We start from the raw sequence: 25,233 nt of genomic DNA on the forward strand, positions 1-25,233 counted from the left end.
AGTATAACAGTAAATATTGTCATATAACCTAAAGATATTTGAACCTACACTAACAATTAACTAATAGAATCAAGTAAGAAATTTCATAACATTATTTTTCGGGCATTTTGTTATGTCACATTTCAATTCTATCACAGATAAACTATAGTCAAAACCAATTTACTTTATTTTTTGATTTTCATCTTAAATATAAGGATTATAGTATGTCAAATTACATTGTTATATTATTTAAAAACGATTTTGGTAAGTTCCGCAACGTATCATAATTCACATTTACGAACGCTTAACTGTCATTTGCCGTAGAGTTACACAATATAATTGCCGATGAATAATATTTATTTAACAGAACATATTCTGTTAATTTTGTTGCCATGTACAGTTATTTGTTTTGAATAATAAAAAAGGTAATAAATGCTGTAAATGCAATATGTCGGCAATATTTGCATATGTAAAAGCATTAAAAGCGAATTAAAATTATTATTATTAAAATTTATTATTAAAATTAACATACCAACATACAACATAACATAGGAAACATTTAACACTTAAAAAAATAAACAAACCTTATTCGTAAAACTAAATCAATCTAACTACACCTTTTTAATTAAAGTTATCTTTTCATCACAATTAGACTGATTTCATTTTATATGAAAGGGTAAAAGTGTAATTGCACTTATAGCAATTTATTTTTATTAAATATTTAAAGTGTTTATTTGGAATTGAATATCTTAACACGGTTTGAGGGCACGTACATGAATAATTGTGCAAACGACTATGAGCTTTATATGTTAAGAAATAACGTCTACTTTTAATGTGAGCGATCTTAATAGAGTAATATACGCTTTTCAACCTGTTTTCTGCAAATTGGACAAACGGTGATGCAATCTCCGCACATTTGGCACATTCCATGACCGCATAGGAATATCATGTTTTTGAGGCGGTCCAGACATATTGGGCACATGGTCTGAAAGAGTAATGTCAATTATTAAAATATACATACCACATATGACTATGTGTAAAAAATTTAGTCTTTGAAATTTTCTTTAGAATAATTCTATTATACTTTGTAATTTTATATATATATATATAAATGAATTTTTAGTCCCCTTGGTCATCCGCAAGAAAGGATGAAATAGTTTTTTAATGACATAATATAGAAGCCAAACCACATATATCGGGACAGCAAGTCTTTAATATTTTCTTTTCGTAACGTTTTTGTGTTGTGTTGTACGTAAATGAATACGTATATATGTACGTACAGTTTAGTTGCCTATGGATAAATCCGTAAAATGTAATATATCAACCACTCCTTACCACAACATAATATCTCTTACGGTAAAGATTAACCCCACAAAGTTTGTATCATCTTATACATTTATTATTATTATTGCTAGAAGACGCGTATTTTTATTGAACAGGGGGCAAACGGGCAGGAGGCTCACAATGCCAGAAAGCTCGCGAGTGCCTTGCCTTTTTAATGTCAACTACAAGTGGATTAGGTTCGGAAATACTTGGGCAGTTAACTCCACATTACGGGAGTTGCGCGGCAAAACTGCCCTAAAAACGCTCAGTTGTGGAACGGAACGGAATATCTATATTCCAAATCTCTATTTTATTTATGTGTAAACACGATATATGCTGAAATGTGTTAAAATTCAACCCAGGATAATCAAAGTGAGAGCCTTTTTATAAGGATTATTTTCATAGAAATGGACTATGTCTTATTATTTCATATATTTCAGTATAATGAGTTTATTATTATTTTCTTATGTACCCAAGTTCACAATTCAAGGATCGTAATGCTTGCTTAAATGTCATTGCTTGTGGGGGCGTCCAAAATATGGTAAGGGGGCCGAAGACTGGCCAACTAAGCCAATTACGATGTCACGTGGAATATGGTGTAATGGTTGCAGCTCCATACAAACATCGTGTAAAACAAAAAACTTGGCGACTAAGAAGAGTGGCGGAGAGTTTATTGCCAGTTCTTCTCTTCCGTTCTACGCCCTTGATTTGAGAGCTGGCAGTAAATGTAAAAATAGAAGCATTTTCATATACATTTCTTTCTTTGAGGTTCATAAGTGTACATTGTGTTAACTGAATAAATGATTTTTGCCGTTGACTTTGACTATCTAGGGTTAAGGGTAAGTTTGTTTTTTTTGTAAATAAATAAATAGCGTATTTACCTGTTCCTTAATATCCTCCAACTGCTGTTGTAATTTCTGTACTTCTGCGGTAGACGGTGCGCCGGTTTGACGTGTGTTATTCATCACGTGAGGTCCAGCTGGAGACAACGCTGGCTGACCCTTATTTGGCACCGCAATTACGAGATTGCTGGTACACTCTTTTGTTACTGAAAAAAATATGATAAAGAATCAGCATATACTTAAGTAGTATCGGCAATTTCTGTAGTTTCATTTTAAAATAAGTTTACATAATATGTACCTTCAATAGAAAGCTAAATATAAAGTAGGAAGTAGTAAGTAGAGATAACTAAAAAAAGCAATTTTTTATATTAATGATATAAGTTTATTAATTGATTTTTCTTTTCTTTATTTTACAAATTAATAGAATTTATTGACAATATGTTACATTAGAAAACCGCTGTGGTTGGTATTATTGTAACCACAGCAGTCTTGTTTAATAACGCGACAAATGTATATAAAAGTAGTTTAAAAAGTGAAAAATCTTTATCGGCGTTGGAAAAAAATTACCGTCACATTTTTCCGTTACGCGTCATCTTTTTCTCTTCCGTACCACGGTTGATTCGAAGAGATACGAATTTATCGAATTCGATTGATAGTAATAATTTGATTACAATTAATGAAATTCTGTATTAATCTTAGAAGGAATAACGTAAAATGAAATAATTGTAATTTCTATGAAATAATTGTTATGTCTATGATAATAAAAGCCTTTTGTTGAACTTTATTTAACCAATTTCTGTAAAGTTGCATATTTTAGATCATAGATCAATTTTTTTGAAAAATAAGGTCATAAAGAAGTTTCACTTTTTACGTGTGTTTCACACTAGTACACGTACACATTTTTTAATTTACTGTTTATGTTGGATATCGTTAAATATATAAGTCTTCCTTATTTTTAATCTGGCATTACCTTATTAAAGTAACTAACCACTGTGATGTACCTGTGGTGATCTATAGCTAGAGTAATCACTGTGCTTGTAGCGATCGAAAGAGATGGACGCAAATTAAAAAAAAATGTGTAAAATCGTTAAATCTATATACATATTATGCAATTGTTAGACTTAATATTAATAATAATTGATTGCAATAATATGGTACAAAAATGTGTAAGGTGGTACAATCGTAAGTTGGCATAAGTTTAAACCAACTATATAGGAAGTTGAAGCCAGCTTACAAAACGCTGTTTCTACTATAACCTGTACGGCGATCGAAAATGCAAGATAAAGGTGGTATGGAAGCAGAAGTCAGGGTGGTGATATTTCAATTTGGCCGGAGACGTGACCCGAGAGGCCGCACGGCTCGCTGAACCGTAAGACCGTTGCGGGCTACGCCAAAGAGCAAACAGCGCCTCTGCACTCTTGTGCCACGCAGACCATGCCGAACACTCGACCGATGCAATCTACTTCTACAATTACCCTCACACTATCAAGTTCCCAACTCTTAAATCCTATATACCGATTTGAATCGGAGCCAATCGTCGACGTGTGAAATGAAAAGTGGTTTCCATATTTTGTTATAATATTTTAGAATTTCCCGGCTTTTGCACGACCATCTAAATCTTGACAGTTTAAAAATTCTCCTTGACAGTTTAAAAAGTCTTAAATAAGTCAATAATTAAACAGTTGATTAAGTTCTTTAATAATAATAATTTATTGCAAGAGTATGCTACAAAAAGGTGGTACAATAGTAAATTCGCATATTCTGCCGCATACAATGGCGGCAAATTTGTCTTTAAAGGAGTTTTACATTTTACATTATAAGTCATATTAAAATTGGTCAATTCTTATATTATTTGTATCGTACATATCATATCAAATTATTTTATATAGTTATTAAGTTTATATCAACTATAGTGTTTAACGCAAATGATCATTTATTGAGTAAATAATAAATACATTTTTTCCATAAGTAATACACCAAGTTGACTTTTTAAGACTCTAGTCGGAAGATCTTTTAACTCTTTTGGTAAATTATTGTAAACCCTAATTACCATATAAAAGGTGTTTTTCCTTAACAGTTTCAGATTGATAATTACATACATACAATTGTTTAATACATACATTCATTTTTGTGCGCATTGTGAGGCTGTAGCGGTGTACGGCATTTGACGCATTTGCGCATCAGTGGTGCGCACGATGCACAAGCGCACACGTCACCGCAAGGCCGGAACACCACAGTAGCTGGTGCTTCAGAACACACCATACATTCGCCAACACGAGCGCGAGACGTAACGGGAGCCCGACATTCAATGCATTTCTTCACCTGAAAATTATTATACAGTGTAAACCATGTAACGTCCGATTTAACAACGAATTCCCTAAAGCGTTGAAATCAATTTAGTTGGTTCAGATTGTCTTCCATACAAAGATAGACACTACATAGCATTACACCCACTCTCAATAACGACTAAAGTAATAAAATACTTTTTAAGTTGCTAAAATTAGTAAAAACTGCGCAGTTGTGTACGTTCTTTTGCCTTATTATCCTAGGCCGCAATAAACTCGACTGTCGGCATCATGCATATGAACTTTTTAAGAAATTCATTCTTTTGTTAACAATTTGGGATTGCTTGCAAGTGTAGACTGTTGGTGACCATGATTAATAAGTTATAGCCATGGATTAATGACGTTTTTTTAACTACTTTCCCTTCAATGTCGTTATATAACGTTTACACTGTATATATAAATCAAGGTTGATGTGGATGATATATAAATCTATGATATTTTTTTGTAGGAACCAGGATAATTAGTCCTAAAACCTAAAACATTCCTTAGGCTTCAGAAAAAGTACACTACTATAACTCGAGAATAACTTGTTATGAATATATCATTGGAGAATATTAATCGTATTTTTTTCAACCAGTAATCTAACAAAGTCATGAATCCGATATATTCATAGCCATTACGCTATTTCTATTTATGTATACCGTGAGTAAATCAATGTCACTTATAAGTTATTCTTTTGTAACTTTTGTATGATAATTTACGTTTATGTCGTTTTTTGAGCACACTTTGTCGAAAATTATATTCGCAGGCGAGTTTGCGTGCCTTAAATGGGTCGCTTGGCTCTTTGCCACCCCTTTCTTGTGCAAAATCAATCAAACGATAGTAAAGTCACTGGCATTATCTTACCGAAAGTATCGTGGATTTACGTAAAAATTGCAATATATATTTTTTAACTCCAATGTAAGAAGTTGTTAGATTAAATAAACTATGGGCGATTTAGCGTTTTACTTCTGGGCTTGAAATTTCCGTATCTATTTCGTGATTGCTTGCTTGCAAAGATGATCAGTCTTCTGTGCCTAATACACGTCGTGTTTTTTAGGTCTATGAAATTGCTGGTTTGAGTACGATATTTTCGTTCATCGTATGAGTGACTGTTATGTGCACGTAGACAGAAAATAATCTACGATCTCAGAGATGATAGTCGTACAGTGAAGCCACAAGGCCGACACTAAGGCCCGTTAAATGTAGCATATATTAATTTTTATGGTGTCATTAAAAATATTAAATAAAAACTACATACGAGGGGAATAATATTTTCGTAAAGCCAGGACATTTTTTTAGATTTATAAACACATTTTCAACTTTGTCACGTAATCGTTTCAAAATGAGTAAGAAATAAATATTTAAAGGATACAAAGAAAACTATAAAAGATTTTTCAGATATAAATTTCAAAACTCACCCGCGCAGCGCAAACATTGCAACAGCATATATGGCCGCAAGGTCTGAAAAGCGTGTCCCGCTTTGTATCCGAACATACTAGACATTCTTCCTCCGTTTCACTTTTGACAGGGGCTTCCGGAGCTGGCGCTGGGGCCTCTGTAGATGTGCTGGGTACGGGAGGACTGAAGGAGCGAGTCTCGATCTCGGGTGTATCGTCGGTTGGGCCTCCCTTTCGGTACGAAGTCAGCGTTTTTCGTAGATGCGGGTCTGGGCAAAGGTCTAATGGCGTTTGACCTGGAAGCGCATTTTAAAAGATTAAGTTACTTAAAACAGTTCGTTTAAAGTATCGCATTGCGTCTATTTCATTGATAATTTTTATAGCAAGCCTTCTATGCCTACCATTTCAAAACAATTAGTTCACTATTCAAGAGTTCCGGTTTACGCCACGTACATTAAACCTCTACGCCACAAAGATACTTAGATTTATACAAAATAACACATATATTTTATTCCTAAGTATACGGTTCAGCGATTAAGGAATATAAAGGGCATGATATGCATTAATCATTAGGGACTGTAATAAGTGACAGAACTCACTGATCTGTGAAATGGTTATCAGATTCAAACGTAAAAATATATTAACTCTGGAGATATTATAACTTAATATTGTGTGTTATAGAAAGAGGTTTATAGTAATTAAAACTTTTTCGTTTGATATTGTAATTATTTCTGAAACTAAACAGAATTTTAGTTTTGGTAATTGTGTGATGATCCATAGGCCGGGCATTATTTTTAATTTTACTTTAAAACACGTTCGGAAAGAGTTTCCTCAGGATTTTTCCTTCACTGTAAGAGCAAGATTGTGCATATAGAATGAAACATACATTGTCGTACAGCCACACACAGGCACGGCAATGTAGTGACGACAGTTGTACGCTTAGTCTAACACTGCTTAAAGGAATTAATAATAAGATCTAATGACTACGTAGGCGGTTATCGGCAAGATAATAACATCGCTATAAAATTGTTCTCGATTGGAATATGAGTTGAGTGCCATACATGTCTAAGTATTTTGGCGCCGATGCAAGTTGAGCAATCTAAATAGCGTTTACTGAATGCGGCTGTAAACAAGCCAGATCTCCGCCCACGAATACGCAAATTATATTATATTTTTAAACTACAATAGAAAAAGTTATTAGATTTGAAAATTCACTGGGCCTATTTGATCTAGGACTGAGGTTTCTGTATCTATGTCGTTTAAAGCAATCAGCTTTAAAGAAAAGGATGATCAGCCCTCTGCGTCTTCACCGTACGAGCGTGTTAAATTCGCACATCGGTATAGAAAGTCCATGGGAGCAAAGCCGGAATTCTACCCATTGACCTCAGGGATGAGAGCCACACACTGAAGCCACTAAGCCAACAGTGCTCGTTAGATATAGCATATATTGATTTTTATATGATATTTAATTATGTCTTTCAAAAGATTAAATAAAAATTAGATACGTAAACAAAATTTGAACTTCGTAATCTTTTCACAATAAGTAACAGAATATATGAAAAAAAAAGCATATCTAACATATCCAGCAGGCTGACTTATGTTATTTATTTCAAAATGATAAACGAAGTAGCCAAAGAAATGTCTGGCCCATGACCTATTGGGGGTTACAAACCTTCTCCATACATGTATATCGTAAAAAACCGTCTATTCTAATCTGAACTGTAGATTATGTAAGTAAGGTTCAAAATAGAATAACATCTAATGAGATTCTGTATTAAAATATATACGGTGTTTATGTTTTATTAAAGTTGTTTTTCCCGACTGCATTTCATTTTCATAATAATTTTCAAGGCGTTTGACGTAGGCACCATATGCCGCATAAGTATGGCCGCTTTTATATGACTAAATTAAATAGGTTTCAATGTTGCTTTATGGGTAGAAAAATTTCTTTAATTATTCATTTTTAATAATTACTTAAAATACGAGTAATTGTTATTGTTACGATTCGTAGATATTTAAAGCAAAAGCAGTAAAAGAAAGTTGTTGGATGTTTTTTATTCTAAGCCATTTTTTGATGCATGATAGATAAATGTATATAAAAAATAATAAGACAGCTTCTAGAACTACTGTGTTTAAATCATGAGTTCTTTATAAAGATTCAATACCTCTAACTCCCTAGACAAAAAATATACTATATACTAGACTTCGCTTCATAATCAGCAAAACAAAATATTATTATTAATATTGTAATATAACTAAAAAAGTAAATATGTAAAAACAATTCTTCAGTTCACTTTATATATCTTGGCGATTAAAAATATTGACGCATAGTTATTTGCGAGTTATTCTCGTCTGTTATATTCCCGCGATTTGAGAACTGGCTGTAAATGTCAAATTGACGTTTCATGAATCAAAGAATTAACGTTTTTACTAAAGTTCATGAGTGTACATTTATGTTCGATCCGTTAAACAACAACATTCTTCTAAAACATTGAAAATCTTACCTTTTTTATTTTTTATACTCAAATCAGCTCCATTGGCAGCCAAGAAACAGGCGATGGATGCTGATGATTTCTTATCAAGCGCGTTCGCAATACCACCTAGTGTGGGGAACACTGTATCTTCTTGCAGACGTCGTAGTTGCTGCAAAGTGTGATGACGCAGAGCCTCGTGTAAGGGAGTGTCGCCGTCCTGGAAAGTTTAATTTTATGGTTACTAACCATTTAAATACAATTAATTAAATTTAAAATATAATTCTGGTAAATTTATTTTTAAAATTGTTTGATGTCTCAATAGGCATTATAATAAAATACATTTTGAATTATATTCATCGTTTTGACTATGTATTTGCGTGTTGTTCCCAAGAGAATGTAAGTGCTATTTCACCATGCCTCCTGCTGATGTCATGTGGAACATGGTGTAATGGTTGCAGCTCCTTACAAACGTTGTGTAATAGAAAACAAAATACAAAACATGGCGATTAGAAAGAGTGGCGGAGAGTTTATTGCCAGTTCTTGTCTTCCGTTCTACGCATTTGATTTTGGCAGTAAATGTAAAATTAGATGCATGTAATGTATATTTCTCTTTTTTTTGACGTTTACATTGTACAGTGTACATTTGTGTTAACAATATGAATAAATGATTTTTGACTTTTGACTTTTTGGTAATAAAATGAATAAATTCAGGTCTCCCTGGAGTATTCTCTATGTAGCACCTTATCAATGACATAAATATAACATATAGTTAAGTATAAGTATAAAATATAGTTTTACTAAAAGTAATTAGGCTACATTTGTTATAATATCATCAAAGTTATGTTATACAGGAAATCATAATTCATCAGTTTAAATCTATTTGAAGAGCAATAAATATACAAACGCACAAAACATAGTTTACTTCATAAATAGAAGTACTATTCAAATTCTGAAGCTAAAAGTCACCTTTATATGACTTGTTTAGCATATATTTGAGACCCCCGCGATGTTAGCATTTAAAGGTTAACATATGCGACCCTAGTAAGGATAACTAATATACAATCAAAAATCGTCAATATTCAGAAGGGCTTCTGGGGCTCACCACTAATGACTACAAATTGATTCATACCTATATATTGTACAGAGTATTTAGGGGAATCTTGGGAATTTATATCCATTTTCACGAATATCTACAGAAGCATGCTTGACATATGGAATTTTCTCTTACCTTATCACAAATATTGAGGTTCGCTCCATTTGCAATAAGGAGACGTATAATTTGTGTATGCTGTCTTTCGACGGCTAAATGAAGTGCTGTTTGCATGTTCGCATTCTGTAGGTCTGGCTGGGCTCCTCCTTGGACAAGTAGTTCGGCGATTTCTGCGTAATTATTCAACGCAGCTAAGTGAAGTGCAGTGTAGCCATCGTCTTTGGCAGCGTCAACTATCCAGGGACGAGGCAGCTTGGACAGCATTATCTTCATAGCGCTGCAAGAGAATTGCAATGATAGATAGAACATTGGAGATTTGAAAGTATGCTAAGAAGAATAAGAATAAGAACAATCGGAATGATTTAATAGTTGTTATTTATGCGTGCGTTTTAATCTATGTTTTGATTAAGAATAGTGTGAAGGCCCGTAAAGTAGAAAATATACAGCGGTCATATATCTGTATTTTTGCTCTTATTTCATTTTCAAGAAACAACTAATCGAATCGAATATATATTTGTAATTGAACAGAAAAACGTGAATAGGCGTGTCGTACTCCAAAAAAAAAAATTTTTTTTTTCATTAAAACTTGAACCTTCGGAATAATCAAACTTTATATGACTTCTTAAAACGTGAAATTAATCCCATAAATAATCAAAACGAGCGAGTCTCCGAATAAACAAGTATAATCTAATATAATAATTTGTGTTCATTTCATTTCAGAGATAATCTTTTGACGTAAGTAAAGATTGGTTTCCATGGCAAAAATTCCGTGAGCTCGTGCCGAGGTGGTTGAACTCACAACAGAAATAGAGCACAGGATCACGCCTGCCGGCTGTAGATCTAACACGTAAAAGTCAAAATCAACAGACACGCGAAACGAACAATACGATTCAATGTAACGAGCTGCAAAAAGTGAAAATAGGCGTTTTGGTAAGAGTTTTTAAACATTTATGGAGTTGTAAATTAATGTTAATATGGTAGATGGCAACAATAAAACGGTACACATTTTAATATGCTGTTACGTATCAAAGAGTAAAAACGAACGAACTAATTAAATAAGGTCAAACGTCGTGGCCGCGGCTCGCCCGCAGTCCTGCGTACACCAACAGTTTGAATCCGTGCGTTGCGCTCGAGTCGCGCCTTAACGCGAGCACTTACGTGAGACATGAAGATGACGTATTCAAAGTATACAATTTTACATACGAATACATACAGATTTGTGATGACAGTGCCCATTAAAATATCACTTGAGTTAACAAAGGAAAGTCGTCAGCGCTTATTATTATTAGAAAAACATTTATATTATACAGCACGTGAAGTTTTCGTACTTGTACTTTTAAATAATTAATTATTTCATACGCTGTTTAACACAACGTAGGATGACGCCATTGTAATGCGTTTTTTAATTAGACGGTCAAGGCACGCTTAATCATTGGCTATCACGTCATTGAGACACCGAATACTTATGAAAGTTTATAATGAACTACTAAACTACTATATTTTACCTTGAGTGTAATTTTTAATTAATTTATAACCAGCTAATTTAAGTTTGGCGTCCTAACACAAGATACTTGTCCGTCGATAATGTTGCAATGAGAAAAAGTATTTTAAATAACTATTACTGTTAAAATATGTACTTAAAGGTTTTTTATCTGGCTGAAGAGTAATTGATTCCAGTTATTCTACAAGTTTGTTCGAATTATATAATTTTATGCGAAATATTACACGAATAAAAAATTATGTTCTTCTTTTTGGTTAACACGTGTTTACGAACTCATTTATAGACATTTTAAAAGTAACATGGCGCGACATGTATCTAAGTGTAATTATTACGACAAAATAGTTTTGTAAAGCTTTTTATTTGATTTATTTTATAATCTGCACAGTAAGCGTTATGACAATTAATTTTCGAGTTCTAAATCTCGTTTACGGTAAGACTAGATTACATAGTGAATAAAACAATTGCAATACGATGATAATATATGATTGCAATAAACAAACGCAACGTCTTGGGACAGTTTTATAATTACAATAGCGATGCCCTCACACAATATTCAAAAGTAACTCATACTAACACCGCTACAATGGCGTAAGCTCCCCAATTCTATCAGGTTTAAACAAAAGTTTATTTAATGAAAGGTGCGAACTAGTTGAACTAAATTTTATTAGCAGTTAGAACCTAGATTACAGTAGCTATTAGCAGTACTCAGGGCGTACTGCGGATGAACTGAAACTTGTAAAGTTCCTAACTGAGTTGCAGCTTGTTTAAAACCACACCATTTTACAAGCGAGAGCGCTAATTTGTAGTGCGGCTTAACATAAAGTACTCGTTATAGACAAGGATTGCAATGGGAATTTACTTTGTTCAATTTTTAGCAATTGCTTCGGTTTATGTTCAAACTAGCTCCCGAGAGCACAGTTGCTATATTTTAAGTCAGTAACACATTGATACTATGATCTACAGAAACAAAAGTAAAATAATTGGACTTTTGTAATGATCTTTGACTATATTCAGATGCTATGCAAGGAATTTCTGATTATATAGATATACAATCTTACAATCTAAATCAGTCTAATTGTACTGTTTTTAAGTTAAAATCTGCAATCTCCTTTTTCGTTACAGCGTAAAAATAATTTGTCAGAAAGAGACGAAAGAGCACAAGAGTACAATAAAATTGATTTAGCTGGTATCAACACATCTTTTACACTAAAATGTATGGAAGTGGAAAAGTAATTTGAAAACAGTATAAAAATATCAAATCTCATATTAATATAGTTAGTAACTTTCTAAAAATAACGATATAAATTAACAAAATAATATAGGTAAGATATCCCATATTAAGAATTAAAGACATTTTTTTTTATATAATATAAATAAAATAAGTACCGTTACCTATTAAGATAATACAATAATACTATAATATCTTCAATTAGGTATTTCTGAAAAGAAAAATTTCAAATTTAATCTATGAACTTTATTCTATAGGGTGGAATAATTAATTTTATAACAATAAAAAAACATGAATCTCGCTACTTCGTGGTCTATGAGATCACCCCATAATAAAACATGTGGTCCATTATTTGTCTTAAACTATTTACGCTTTCTTGGGTCTAAACCGGATCATAAAAAATAGCGTTGAAATGAACCACACTCGCTTGAATTCTCGGTAGACTTTATGAGTACTAGGCGTTTTATACATTTCCATTGAAACGTAATTGAACGTAGCTACCATGCGGTGTATAGGCATTTATTTATTATTCGCATAATTGATGTAATAATATATTGTTGCTAGGATTGCCCTCTTACTACTGTCTACATACTGACAATAAATAATTAATCACATCACGTTTCGTATGCTACAATTTAGTTTTATGTTGTGTTTACGCCATGATATATTCACAATAAACGATCTAACACATTAAAAGGAGCATTCACGTGCGCGGTTATTTCAGCGATCATATTCGTACAAAAGCGAGCTGATTCCCGGCAGATCTCGAATAGTAAGTTATGGAAATGTGCGATTGGGGCAGCAGCGGGCAACTGTGGCCAATAACAATGTCACATTAATATTCAACAGGCGATCTTTGGTCGTTCATACTGCGGGCAGCATCGCGATTCTTTACCCACTAGCGCATCTTAGCTGATCACGTAAAACGTCGTTAAATTCAAAGGAAAGTATTCCCTGTTGTACTGGAATACGTGAAAGAAATAATATCAGTTTACGGTTCAAAAGTTTCACGGCAAATTTCTACATTTAGTATTACATTTTTGTCGATAGCTATGACGGAGAATCAGAAATTACAACAACATTTTTGACATAGGATTAATGTTTCCTGTTTACTTCTTTGAAACATAGCGATATAAAAATGCTAACAAAACTATGTTGCTTTCGAGCAGACAAAAGATGAGTTGGCTGTCGTCCCACTTGTTTGTCTACGAAAGTTTGCCAAATTCTTTTATTGACTGAGGGAACGTACATTTTATGGTAAGCAGTGTGAATTCCTAAGGCTTTTAGGCTATTCTATGTGATATTATTTCTGCGTGAATACATTTCGTGTATACTTTGGATTCTATTAAGATAATTATTTAGAAGTTTAAAAATTCTTTCAGGGGGTCTTTGAACTCGACGAATAGCCAGATCTTGAGATGTGAACTATGTATAGCCTGACTACCCCGCGGGAGGTGACAGTGGTGGATGGTGTTCAACTAATAATAGACTCCCCTCCAGCGAGCGATCCTCGGAACGCTGACGGGAGCGCGCACATGTGGCACCGTCGCCGGCGCCGATTCTGTGTGGACGTTTATTTTCGATACGGTCGTCACGCGGCGCGGTTTACAGTATCCTTACATAACGTCCTATGGTGGGCCGGTAGCCATAGCCTGCGGCGCACCGTGCACCTAAATCCCCGCAAGCTGCAGGTCGGTGCACGTTCGTAACCGATCCGATGGGCGTCCGCCGGCCAGGCTATTTCGGGAAAATACAAATTTGGAATGGATGGTACTCGTGAGTCGTAAGCGAACTCCGCCGGTTGACTCCATTTTTAGAGCTGGTCTGCGCTTGCGCATAGCGTGTGCCGCCAGTGCTCGGTGAGCTTCCCTCACGCTGTGTCGCTCATCGACACCGGTTAATATTTCGGTATCTGTCACGAGTGATCGGAACCACCTAGAAATGGCGTATTACTCGTACAATTCGCAAGTGATATATCGTTATTCTTACTATGTGCTTAAGTGAATCAAGAAAGAAGATACTTATAGCCTTGCGCTAGTTCCGTGCTTCCTTACTTCCCATAGTGCTTATATTCATATGGAATGTAAAGAAGTATGGAGCTGCGCCGGCGTTTCGACTGATTTTATCAACGTGTTTAGGACGAATATGAATAATTGTGATTTAATATAGGATTATATGGTGTGTTTTATCACGGTGGAGGTAGGAATTACATTTCATGGAAATCGATATTTCTATTATTTCATAGTCAAATTTTAGAATATTCTATTTTAATTGAAGCCAAGATAAATATAATTCTGATAATTTATCTTTCAAAATTATTCAAACCGGTCTGAAGTTTTACCTAAAGATTATGAATACATAAATAAACTTTAGTCGACGACGTCCACAGCTTCTAAATCGTCTCGCAAACAGGATTATATTTAGCTTCTCGTGAACAAAAGAAATATAATATTCAACTATAAACTTTTTTGATCCACATTTTTTATATAATAGTTATAGATACTTAATAGTTATTTTCTCTGCGCAGTATAAATATTATGAAATTTTAATAATATAAAAATAAAATAAGAAATAATGTGTGAGAGCTTAGATAGTATTTCTCAAAGTTAGGCATTGTATAAAATATTAAATTTAGTGTATATAATTTAGGTACTCAAGATCTTTTCGTCGAAATGAATCATCTATGAAAAAATATATAGTTGAGACATTGAAGCAAAAAATCTAAGACAAAAACGTTGGGTCGCGTCTGTGGAACATCTGGAGGAACACTGCATCTCATTATGCGCATCGGTCTCGGGTGAACGGCGCGGGCGCAGCCCTGGCACAATGTCTTGAACCCCACCTATTTGACGCTATTGTTTTTATACAAATGAACCATAACATTTTATTACTACATAATTATAAGCAACTTTCATTGTGTTATTTAATTTTTTAGAATAATAATAAAGTACGTACCTAATTCAAGTTTTGTGTTAAAGTATATAAAATTATAATATTAAGGAACATGTTTTTTTCAAAACTCATCACAAAACTTTATTCTTTATCGCTAGGTTAATATTACTATATAGTGAGAATTAAGATTAACAGTTAAATATATTTATGTTATAACTAAAATAATTAAATAAAAATTTAGATAAGTCGTATAATAATTGTAACCATTTTTCTATTATATATCTTGTTCCAAATTAAACTAATATTTCTACGGCATTGTAGATATTAAAAAGGGAATTGTCACTCTATAAGTTGAAGTAGGTACCCGTCAGTAGCAATTCCAGCCTTTCGCCGATTACACCCGAATAGAAAACAAAACGGAGCTTATGAATGATTTACCCCGGATCTCAACTCCACCCTTTCATAGAACACGCTTTTTACTATGTGTTTTCTATGAGAAAAGGATCCTGACCTACCAGTTAGTTGAGATCGTTCGAATCACTATGAAAAACAATTTATTCATGCATCCATGCAACGACAATCGTCGACAAAGAAATGTAAAACTAGACAGGGGCATAATGAATGCTAGTCAAAGACCACTTTAATAGAGTTACTTACGTGCCGTTCGGTTTGGTATTATTTCTTAACAATGAATGGGTGAACGGCCTAAGGGGTAAATCGAATAATCCTAGTAATATTTTTTATTGTTCAAAATCACGATGTAAATATGTGAAATAAATGTTCTTACGTTGCGTTTTGTTTTATTTCCACCAGTGACTATGTTTCCGACTGACAAATCTATCAAAAATGTATGTATTATTTACGCACTCTCTGTTTGCGATATACACGTCACACCTATGACTATTTCTATTAATACTAATCCTGATCCTTGTATTGGTAATTTCGTTAATTAAATCATTAACGTTTCATTTCATTACATTTATAAACCTTTATCAAGCGGGATAAGTGTAGGAATGAATAATAACGATTTCACGAATGCTTTCAGACATTTATTTTGTACGATTATGTATAACCAAACTCAAATATAACTGTTATAACACATAATATACCTTTTGAAGTTTCTAGTTTAGTGCATAAGTTAGACCGATGTCAAGGCATTCGTATGTATGACGCGAAAATAGCCAGCAAAAGATTTCTTGGCTTCATTCCAGAGGCCCCCGAAACTCTGACGAACTACTGCTTAGTCATGTGGATATTACTTATCTTCTTGAATGGAATTTATGAGATTTGAAACACATAAAACGAGTAATAAACTATTTTTACCTTAACATGTTATAACAGATGTAAGGCCACAGTCTCAAATCTCGGTAATGTTTTAATTAACGGTAACAAGGTGTTTATTGATCGCTCCACGCTAAAATAGGAGAGGTAAGCTACATTAAAATCGCATATGCTAAACTTTGATCAAAAAATAAATATTAGTGATATTAATTATAATAAAAACTTATTCAATGACTATTATTAGCAATATCATTATAAATGCGGAGTCATGTACATTTGAATGGAGCTTATGACTAGTTGCTATATATGTATGGTATAATCGTGTTAATATCTGTACAAAACAACCTTTGAGGGATCTTAGTATGACGTTCATAAGAGTGGAAATTCTCAGGCGATGCGTTCAATTCAAAATATAAAAGGAAGCAGTGTAAAAGTCCACAGAAACTATTAATGTGAGCCATTGGCTGCTCGCATTAGGGCTTTAGTTATATCCACAGAGTATGGTAGACCTTTCAAGCAGTAAGATTCATATAATGGTGTAACGATGATGAATGATATTTTAAGATTATTTACTGAACCCGAGTGAAAACGTTATTAAACCGATATCTACTTAGAAATTTAAATTTATCATGATTAGCGGCGGAATAAAGGCTCTAAATGTTGATTATTATAGAGTATACATTAGTTCCCGAGCCAATAAATAGAAAAATATTGTAATCGATTTATACTTTGCGGTATATATTTGTTTTATTACCATACCATTTATTCAATTCACTTGAATATAGTTTTATGTGAGTTCTCAATCAATTACTCAAAGATATCTGGTTCCGATAATAGGATTAAATAGTTCTGTCGTGAATTTGACAAAGTCTAAACGCTAATAATAATTATATGATAAATAACAGCGAGGAAGAGTGCTTCTTAAGTACAATACAAACCATTTTTATGCAAATTATTTACACGTATGTAAGCGTTAATAGTTCAAAGTTATGTAACAATCAAATCGAACTTTACAGACACTTGCATGATTTTTTTTTATATTGACTAGTAATTTTAGGAACTTATGGTGGAATCATTATAAGGTGGCTTAGGTAATTGCAATCAGTCCATTTTGGAGTTGGTTATAGGTTGTATTGTGTATTTTTTAGTATTTAAATTAATCAGAACCACAGCCGGATTATAAATAATAAGAAATGTTCAATTAGAATCTGTTTATCTGTTTAAATGTTTAGCATCATACCGTGAAAATCTGTCAGTTAACTTAAAAAGAAATCAATGTATTATGCGTTTTTATCACCGTTGATTCTAGCTTTAAATTCATTGTAGTTAGTAAAAAATAATTAGGAAACGCCTGCAATACATTTCTTAGCAATGTTCATAGAAATGTCTACTATTGTATATCCGAACTTTTTACCTCAACTTAGAGGCTTATATAGTACATAACTGAGGTAGGCTTATTTATATAAAGAATTAATGTATACAAAAATGATACAAAAAGTATGTTGGCCATAACGGAAAACCCATTGCATAAAAAATTAAAACTTAAATCGGATAATTATTATAATTTGCAATTATAACTTGAATTTACCGGATAATAAAACGTAATGTAATGTGGTTAAAACTGTATTTAATTTAAACGTACACTCGAATAAGAGACAATACAATAAAATTTTAATAAATTATAAATTAAATTTTCGGGAATATATTAATTAAGAGCAATACTGGCCTAGTGTCTTGTACCTCTCTTAACAATGCAGTGCGTGTGAATCACGTCTGTGCCCTAATATCTTTTAAGGTGAAGGAAAACATTGCGAGGAAACCGGCAGCCTTATGTACTCGCCCCTCAAGAAAAATCATCACATAGCAAATACAAAAATCTAGATCTCAAGACCTACTGCGACGTACATCTACTAACTAAATAATTATAACAATACGTACTGTTTTATACGTATTGTCATACAATTTGTTACCATTCCTTAGTGAACTAATATTATGTTTAATAAATTTAATTAAAACTTATAAAATATAGCTTCTTTACGATTTTTAAATAAACTATTTTTTGTGATATAAATACACAGGCGTTAATAAAACATTGCATTCTATATTTAACAGGATTATGGTCATTATCTCGCCGTTTTGTTGTAATCCATAACTACGAGAGCAAACAAAAAAATTCTCCGCTCCGAGGTCGGTTCGCAAGTAAATAATAAATATCCTGCTTATGACAAAAACCTCGTGCAGCTGACTCCTGAACATAAAAGATTGATATGAAGAAAGAAATAAGGCGACATGACTTTTTGATGAAGGATCTCGTTCAAAGGGACCGATGCCTCAAAGCATTTAGGTCAAGCAGAAGTGGTAACTTTATCAACTTTTCTTCGATGAGAATTTGATTTATCTTGTTATTTCTCTTCGAAAGGAAAACTTTTTAGTGTAACCGTAAACATTTATACTAAGTTAATATAGATAAAACTGTTTTCTTTTTTTGCTTGATTGTAAAATTCCCGCAATACTCTAATATGTATCTGCTTTTACCATTGCATTATATATCATTGATCTATCAATCTGATGACCAGCCTATAAACATAAGCTAACATTTTTATAATAATAAAGTTCTTAGAGGCTTCACTTAGGTGTAAAAAAATAATTAATGCATTTAAAAGAACCTATTTTTAAACGCTAATTAGTGAAAAATTTACAAATACTTCAATGCGTTTATCAAAAACTAAAAGAAACATCTCCAGTAAAGGAACGGTCACTATTTTGAAGTATTGAGATTTCTACATCCCAAGAGAGCCTATTAGAATATACAGGATGGCCAAAAAGTCGTGGATCAAACTCAATAAGGGGTTAGATGATCATCACATATCATCATGATTGGCGAAATTTTCATTTCGTGAAACTTAATATTATCTTCAATACATCCAATAAACAGTATGTCTAACGCAAGGTATCATCTGTACCAATCTAGTGGATAGTATAAAAAAGATACAGGGTGTAGATTTTTTCGAATCATAATAAGAATGAGTAAATAAAGTCAATTTTCTTATGAAATCGCAAAATAAATTAGGCAGGGGTCGCGTTTAAGGAGAACAATTTTTTGCAGATGTCCCCATATTACCCCTAGTTGCGTTTGATCCACGACTTTTTGTGCACCAGTATAATTTTGCCTAAAATTAGATACAAGTAAAGACAAAACAGAGCAATATTTAAAAAAATATTTCTATTACTTAATGAGACATTAAAGAAAAGTAAACAAATAAAATTTAAAATTATGTAAATAATCATAAGTTTTTAATAATAAAAACATAGCTTCAATCCGGTTACAAAGTGTTTCTTAAATAACATGAACATTTTCACAATTATTCCCCCGCTTTTACAGCGACAAATTCAACGTCAATTATTGAAACTACAAACTTACAAAGAATACAAAACATTTCCCGCCTCGCTCGTTAGATGGCGTTATCTTATTAAATTTAGGATCAGTATCCGGACAAGCCTGTGTTTGTATTCTCCGAGAAACGTAAGTTTCAGTTAAATTAGATATACGCGTGGGTTTAAAGAAAATTCTTGTTAAACAACAAATTAGATTGCAAAAGAACTCAGTCTCAAATTTGGCAAATGTAAAGGAACCAAGTTTTTTTATTTATTTTAGAATGGAATAAGAACTTCAAATATATTGTATTATTATTGCTTTGAGAGATCGCTTGAAAATGATATGCGCGCAGCACTCATTATTTGTTATCAATTGACTGGTTTTGTGATACAATGATAATAATACTATGAAATAAACAAGTTCTTCAACAGTTAATTCAATTCTTGCTCAATACACTGCAATGTTGACTGACATAGCCGATTTTACACACTTTTCTTGTCAAGTATTAAGCAAAAAGGGCTGTTCTAAGTCTTCTATAGCTATTAAATCTTCGAAAGAAATTATTCATTAATTAAAATCAACATACAATCAATACAGATACGTATATTTTTGCGATTGCTGCGTTCATTGTACCTAAACTACTGTGTTAGATAAATAGACACAAGCGAAACAAACAGAACGTAAATAATTTATTGTATGCCAGATTGATGAGTTCAAATTCACCGCCTATGCACATGCAGTCAATTGCGCGCGTGCTTCGAGTAGCTTAGCACGATATTAGCTTTGTTTTATCGAGATATACACTTGCGCCGAATGTTTTGTTGTGTCTGAATTATTATAGCAATTCGTATTCAACGTTTTTGAGCAAAAAAGTAAGCCTTTGTACATGCTGTAGTACGTAAAAAGTGTTCGTATCAAACTCAGGAGCTCCAACGTCTTGACATTGTTAAAGTAAATCAATGGCCTATGACTACCTGAGTATAAAATCTTTTGGAATTAGTATAATAAATTACTGTTAGTGTAAAATATAACCTTTTCTTAAATAATTATGCTAAATAAAAGATAACATCGGGCTTAGATTTGTGAGATAAATAATGAATTTAATAATATAAAGAGCTAAGTGTTCATGAATGCCCTATTTTTGGAATTTGAAAGATACCAAATAATATACTTTATAATGGGAATGAACTGAAAAACAATATTCAATTTTGTATTCAGAGCTAAGAACTGAAGAGTTATGAAACATTATATATTTTCTTATTATAGATAGATAGGAACAATGGTTTATTAATACGATTATAAATGAAATTTTGATTATACGCTCGATCTTAACCCGTTATTATATAAGTACAAGATAGCGTTAACGATATTGATAACCCGATAGCACATCTAAAATGTTCAAGGTTTCATATGTACAACGGAATCCACAATAATTTCCGTGATAATTAATCTCATGTCGCTTAAACAAGATACATAGGCACTCGTGTTCAGTACGTGTTACCTAACTAACCATAAATTATCGTGTCAAGTCACAGCAACTCTGCGATACGGTTAAACATATACATATCTATTCAAACTGTCGCGTCTCGGTCCCAGCGGAAAAGCAAAATATGATATGACACTCAAAAATGGATAACTCGATGAATCGAAGATGGAATAAATGAATGTATTTTATAGTAGACATAATCCCGAAAGCGACCGACAATTCTTCATTTCATTCACGTTCCCTTGCGATGAAACTTTTTCTCTGCAATTTTTCTGTGGAGGGCGGGGGGTTATCAGGTGGGGCGCTTTGCCAGTCGCCGCACGTAGCGCCTTGGAGCCCCGCCGCCCGGTACCCGCCCGCTGAATACAAACTTCATTAGCCGTTTGATAATTAGCCCGTTAAACGCCTCTCACTCAACCAAATACGATCTCCAAAGCCAAATCCTATCTACACCTACGTAAGCCTGGCAATAAAAGTGATAAATCCCAACGGTTACAGATTAAAGCTTACGGTAGCTTTAAGGACGAATGTTTAGTTACGATTATCAAAATTCAAGGAAAATACTTGTTTTGACATTCATATTCATATGCGCGGAAGCGCGTATTTACAAAAAAAAAAACAAATAATCCAAACGTATTGATTAGCAACTGTCGCAACTCAATCCGCGCTGTTTCAATTAATTAATATGATTTCTCAGTTAGATCAGTCACGACTATAACTGTCGATTGTGATTGGTAAAGTGAATCGATTAGTCGGTTCGTTGTTGCGTAACACAATAGCTGTTATCATTGCATACGTTGCAATTTGCAACACAATTTGAGAGGCTTTGAGTGTCGTAGTTAACGCCGACTGCCACCAAAAAGTAAAATATTTTCCTCGTTCATTACTGTTTGGAATGGCGTTTTTTAATCGATTGATTTTCGAACGGTTTCATTAATGAGTTTCAACTCGACTTCTATTTTGATATCTTTATGCTCGATTTTGAAACTGGATAATTATTTTATATTAGCTGGTTGGTAATTTATTTTTAACTTGATTCATTTAAAACGCCTCTATGGTACAGCCCCAAAAGCTCTTATTTCGATTATGAATAAGCAATTTCTTCTAAGTGTCTTTACTACGTATTGGAACCAGATTATAAGTACTGTGTATGCTGAAATTTATATGTTTCAAATATTTTTGATTCCCTGTACCTCAAGTTTATTAATGTTTTCAGTGGCTTAAGTATTGATCACACCAGTACATTTTATACATATCTACAGATAATTCTACTAATTATTAATAGACGCATGACTGTTTGTATAAAATGAGAATAAATCTCTACTTAAGTTAACATTATTAAATATAATGTTTTGTAGCATAAAGCGTATTCGAATAAAGACCTTATCGTATTTAATTTTAGAACATTTTTATATTTTGTAAAACCTTAAAAGACATTTATAAAACATTTTAACCGTAACATCATTCGGAAGGAAGCGAAAAGCAATACAAAAGAAACTCCTTGGCCAACGTATACGTTGTGGAGGAAAGTTGGAAAAATTAGGAAACAATAAAACAGGAAATGTGTTTTCTTTAGACTAGATTTGTTCTGAGTTCAAAACAGATGTAATTTTATTCTTTGCAGTAAAAAGCAGCTGCACTATACGAAACTAGCGAATTACACAGTCTCTAGTAGTTAGGTAAATGAATTAGTACTTTGGTTTTAAATTTATATATTAATTTGATGATATGCTCTCTGATTTCGTAACGATGCCTTAACTGTGGGCTACTTTTAAATGTATATTTTGTACTAATTTCAGAAATATTTGCAGAGTTGCCTGGAATGCTTAAGCGATAAGAAACTATACAACGAAGTGAAATTAAGTAAAATTTTCACCTTACGATTTTAGTTTCATTTTAAGATAATAATTGTGGACCTACATTTGTTTGGTAGATGTTTGATAGACAATTAAAAAGAGAGTTACTATATTCAATATGATTTATCAGTATGAGTACTGTAACACTCACATTATCAAATATAAAAAAAAGATTAGTCTTTTTAAAGGAGTGTAATTAGTACATTACAGTCCCTTTCTTTCAAAACACGTTTATTCTGTGGTAAATAAAGAACACAGTGTTCTAGTTAATTGGAATAAGGGTGATAAAATTTTTATAAATAAGGGTTAATACTTTATTATGTTGAATGGTTTTTAACCTTTTGAAATATTTGGCTAAAGAGAAGACCAATTCCTAATAGGCCGGCAACGCACTTACGAGCCTTCTGGCAATTCTAATTCACCTGATGTTAAGTGATACCTTCGCCAATGCCAGAGGGCTCGCAAGTTCGTTGCCGGATACCAAAACTATATATTACTACATAATTAGTTTTACATATTTGAGACTACAAATAAAAATAAAATTCTTTCCTAATCAGTTTGTTCGGCATTCATTCACACTTGACCGATTGATCAATTTTGGCATAAAGATAAATGACACCATTAGCTAGTAAGATGGGCTAGCGTTTATCCTATTTCTTCACAGGTGAATTTACGAGGATTCAATATATTATTAGTTGCTTACAGCGAAATTCAGATAGATGACTATCACTTAGATAACTAAGAAATTGATACCTCAATGTTCCTTAATAATGTTTCGTAAATGTAATCTAATTACACGCGTAAGCTATACAAAGGTTCATCATCTTAAGGAAATCGTTTGGTTTATATTTTATAAATCGTTTTTCAGTTTTATTATATATGAAACTCCAGTGGCGCTTAGCCCAAATGGGTCTTGGCGTTAGATTGCATTCGTTTATTTTCTACCTCAGTTATAGAGATAGATAGATGTAGGAGTAGATGACTAGCATCACGTGTCTTATAGATGTCGTAGTTTTTTGGGTTTAGACATGTCCCTCACAGTCACCTCACAATGAATGACCCTTATAGTAATAGTACTTTAACGCACGTACAATGGAAAATCTGAGAACAGCTGACAGTTGAACGCCCGACCTCAGGGTTGACTATGGCGTGTTTACAGCACTGTTTTATTATACATAATAATAATAAGTAAGTAAAAAGGTGACTGTATTTTCCAAATCACATTACTGAAATTAATTTAACATTATCGAGAAAAAATGCATTTAATTTATGCCAATTCATTTTTGAACGATTGTAAAAAAATAAATTGTAATGTCATTAAAATTGTACTTTGTATCGAAATTAAATGTAGAATTAAACATTATAGACATACTTCAACTTATAACGTGACAAAAATATACTTATACTATAAACTTTTAAATACTCGCCTAAAGACTGTACAGCGCTTTGCCTTAAAAATACACGTGTTACGTTTTTATTCAGCCGGTTAAAAATGATAAATGCAGGCGGCACGGATAAAGATTGAAAGAGCGAGACGAGTTGACTACTTGGTAATTCGCACTTGATGCCGCGGCAACATTAAAGTTATTAAATCGTGGCCTTTTGATTTCAAAGTAGAATTGGTTTGTTTTTTCTTTCAATCATAAATGGGTTTGCAATTTGCAATAAAAGTGGAGTGGGAAGGGCAGGGAGCGGTCGTGGGCAGCGGCAGCGCGTTATTTCGACGTAATTAAAACAAACAGGAGGAGGCTAGCCGCTCCTCTCTAATTGCGTTCGTGTTGAAATAATCACGAGTACTGTCACTAAATATCAATGCCTATAGTGGAACTAATAAATGTTCGTCAGAATTGTATCGAAGATTTAATTTAGTCACAAGGTTGTAGCGCGCTCGTAGCGTAGGCTGACACTCTACGACGCTACGGCTACACCGTTTCGTTTTGAATTGTGTGATGCCTAATCCAGTAGTTTTTATTATATTTAATTTTTGTCGCTATTCTAAAAGTAACCTTCCATAATAGATGTTACTCGTATACAAATTCTAGAATGTATGTAGGAATATAC

At 33.0% G+C, this 25,233-nt stretch overlaps 1 protein-coding gene across 2 annotated transcripts in view; it reads right to left on the reverse strand.

Moving 5' to 3' along the window:
• Nucleotides 1-38: 38 nt before the first annotated feature.
• Nucleotides 39-25,233, reverse strand: part of LOC123711557 (E3 ubiquitin-protein ligase MIB1) — a 125,165-nt gene continuing 99,970 nt past the window's right edge. For both annotated transcript variants that reach the window (XM_045664142.1, XM_045664143.1), the window contains 6 exons: nt 9,571-9,829; nt 8,373-8,559; nt 5,890-6,164; nt 4,265-4,466; nt 2,184-2,350; nt 39-964 (listed from right to left, as the gene is read on the reverse strand). In XM_045664142.1, the coding sequence (XP_045520098.1) occupies nt 824-964; nt 2,184-2,350; nt 4,265-4,466; nt 5,890-6,164; nt 8,373-8,559; nt 9,571-9,829 (1,231 nt within the window). In that variant the 3' untranslated portion in view covers nt 39-823. The remainder of the gene's footprint in view (nt 965-2,183; nt 2,351-4,264; nt 4,467-5,889; nt 6,165-8,372; nt 8,560-9,570; nt 9,830-25,233) is intronic.

Source organism: Pieris brassicae, chromosome 7, assembly GCF_905147105.1.
Source record: "Pieris brassicae chromosome 7, ilPieBrab1.1, whole genome shotgun sequence".
Taxonomy (NCBI): Eukaryota; Metazoa; Arthropoda; class Insecta; order Lepidoptera; family Pieridae; genus Pieris; species Pieris brassicae.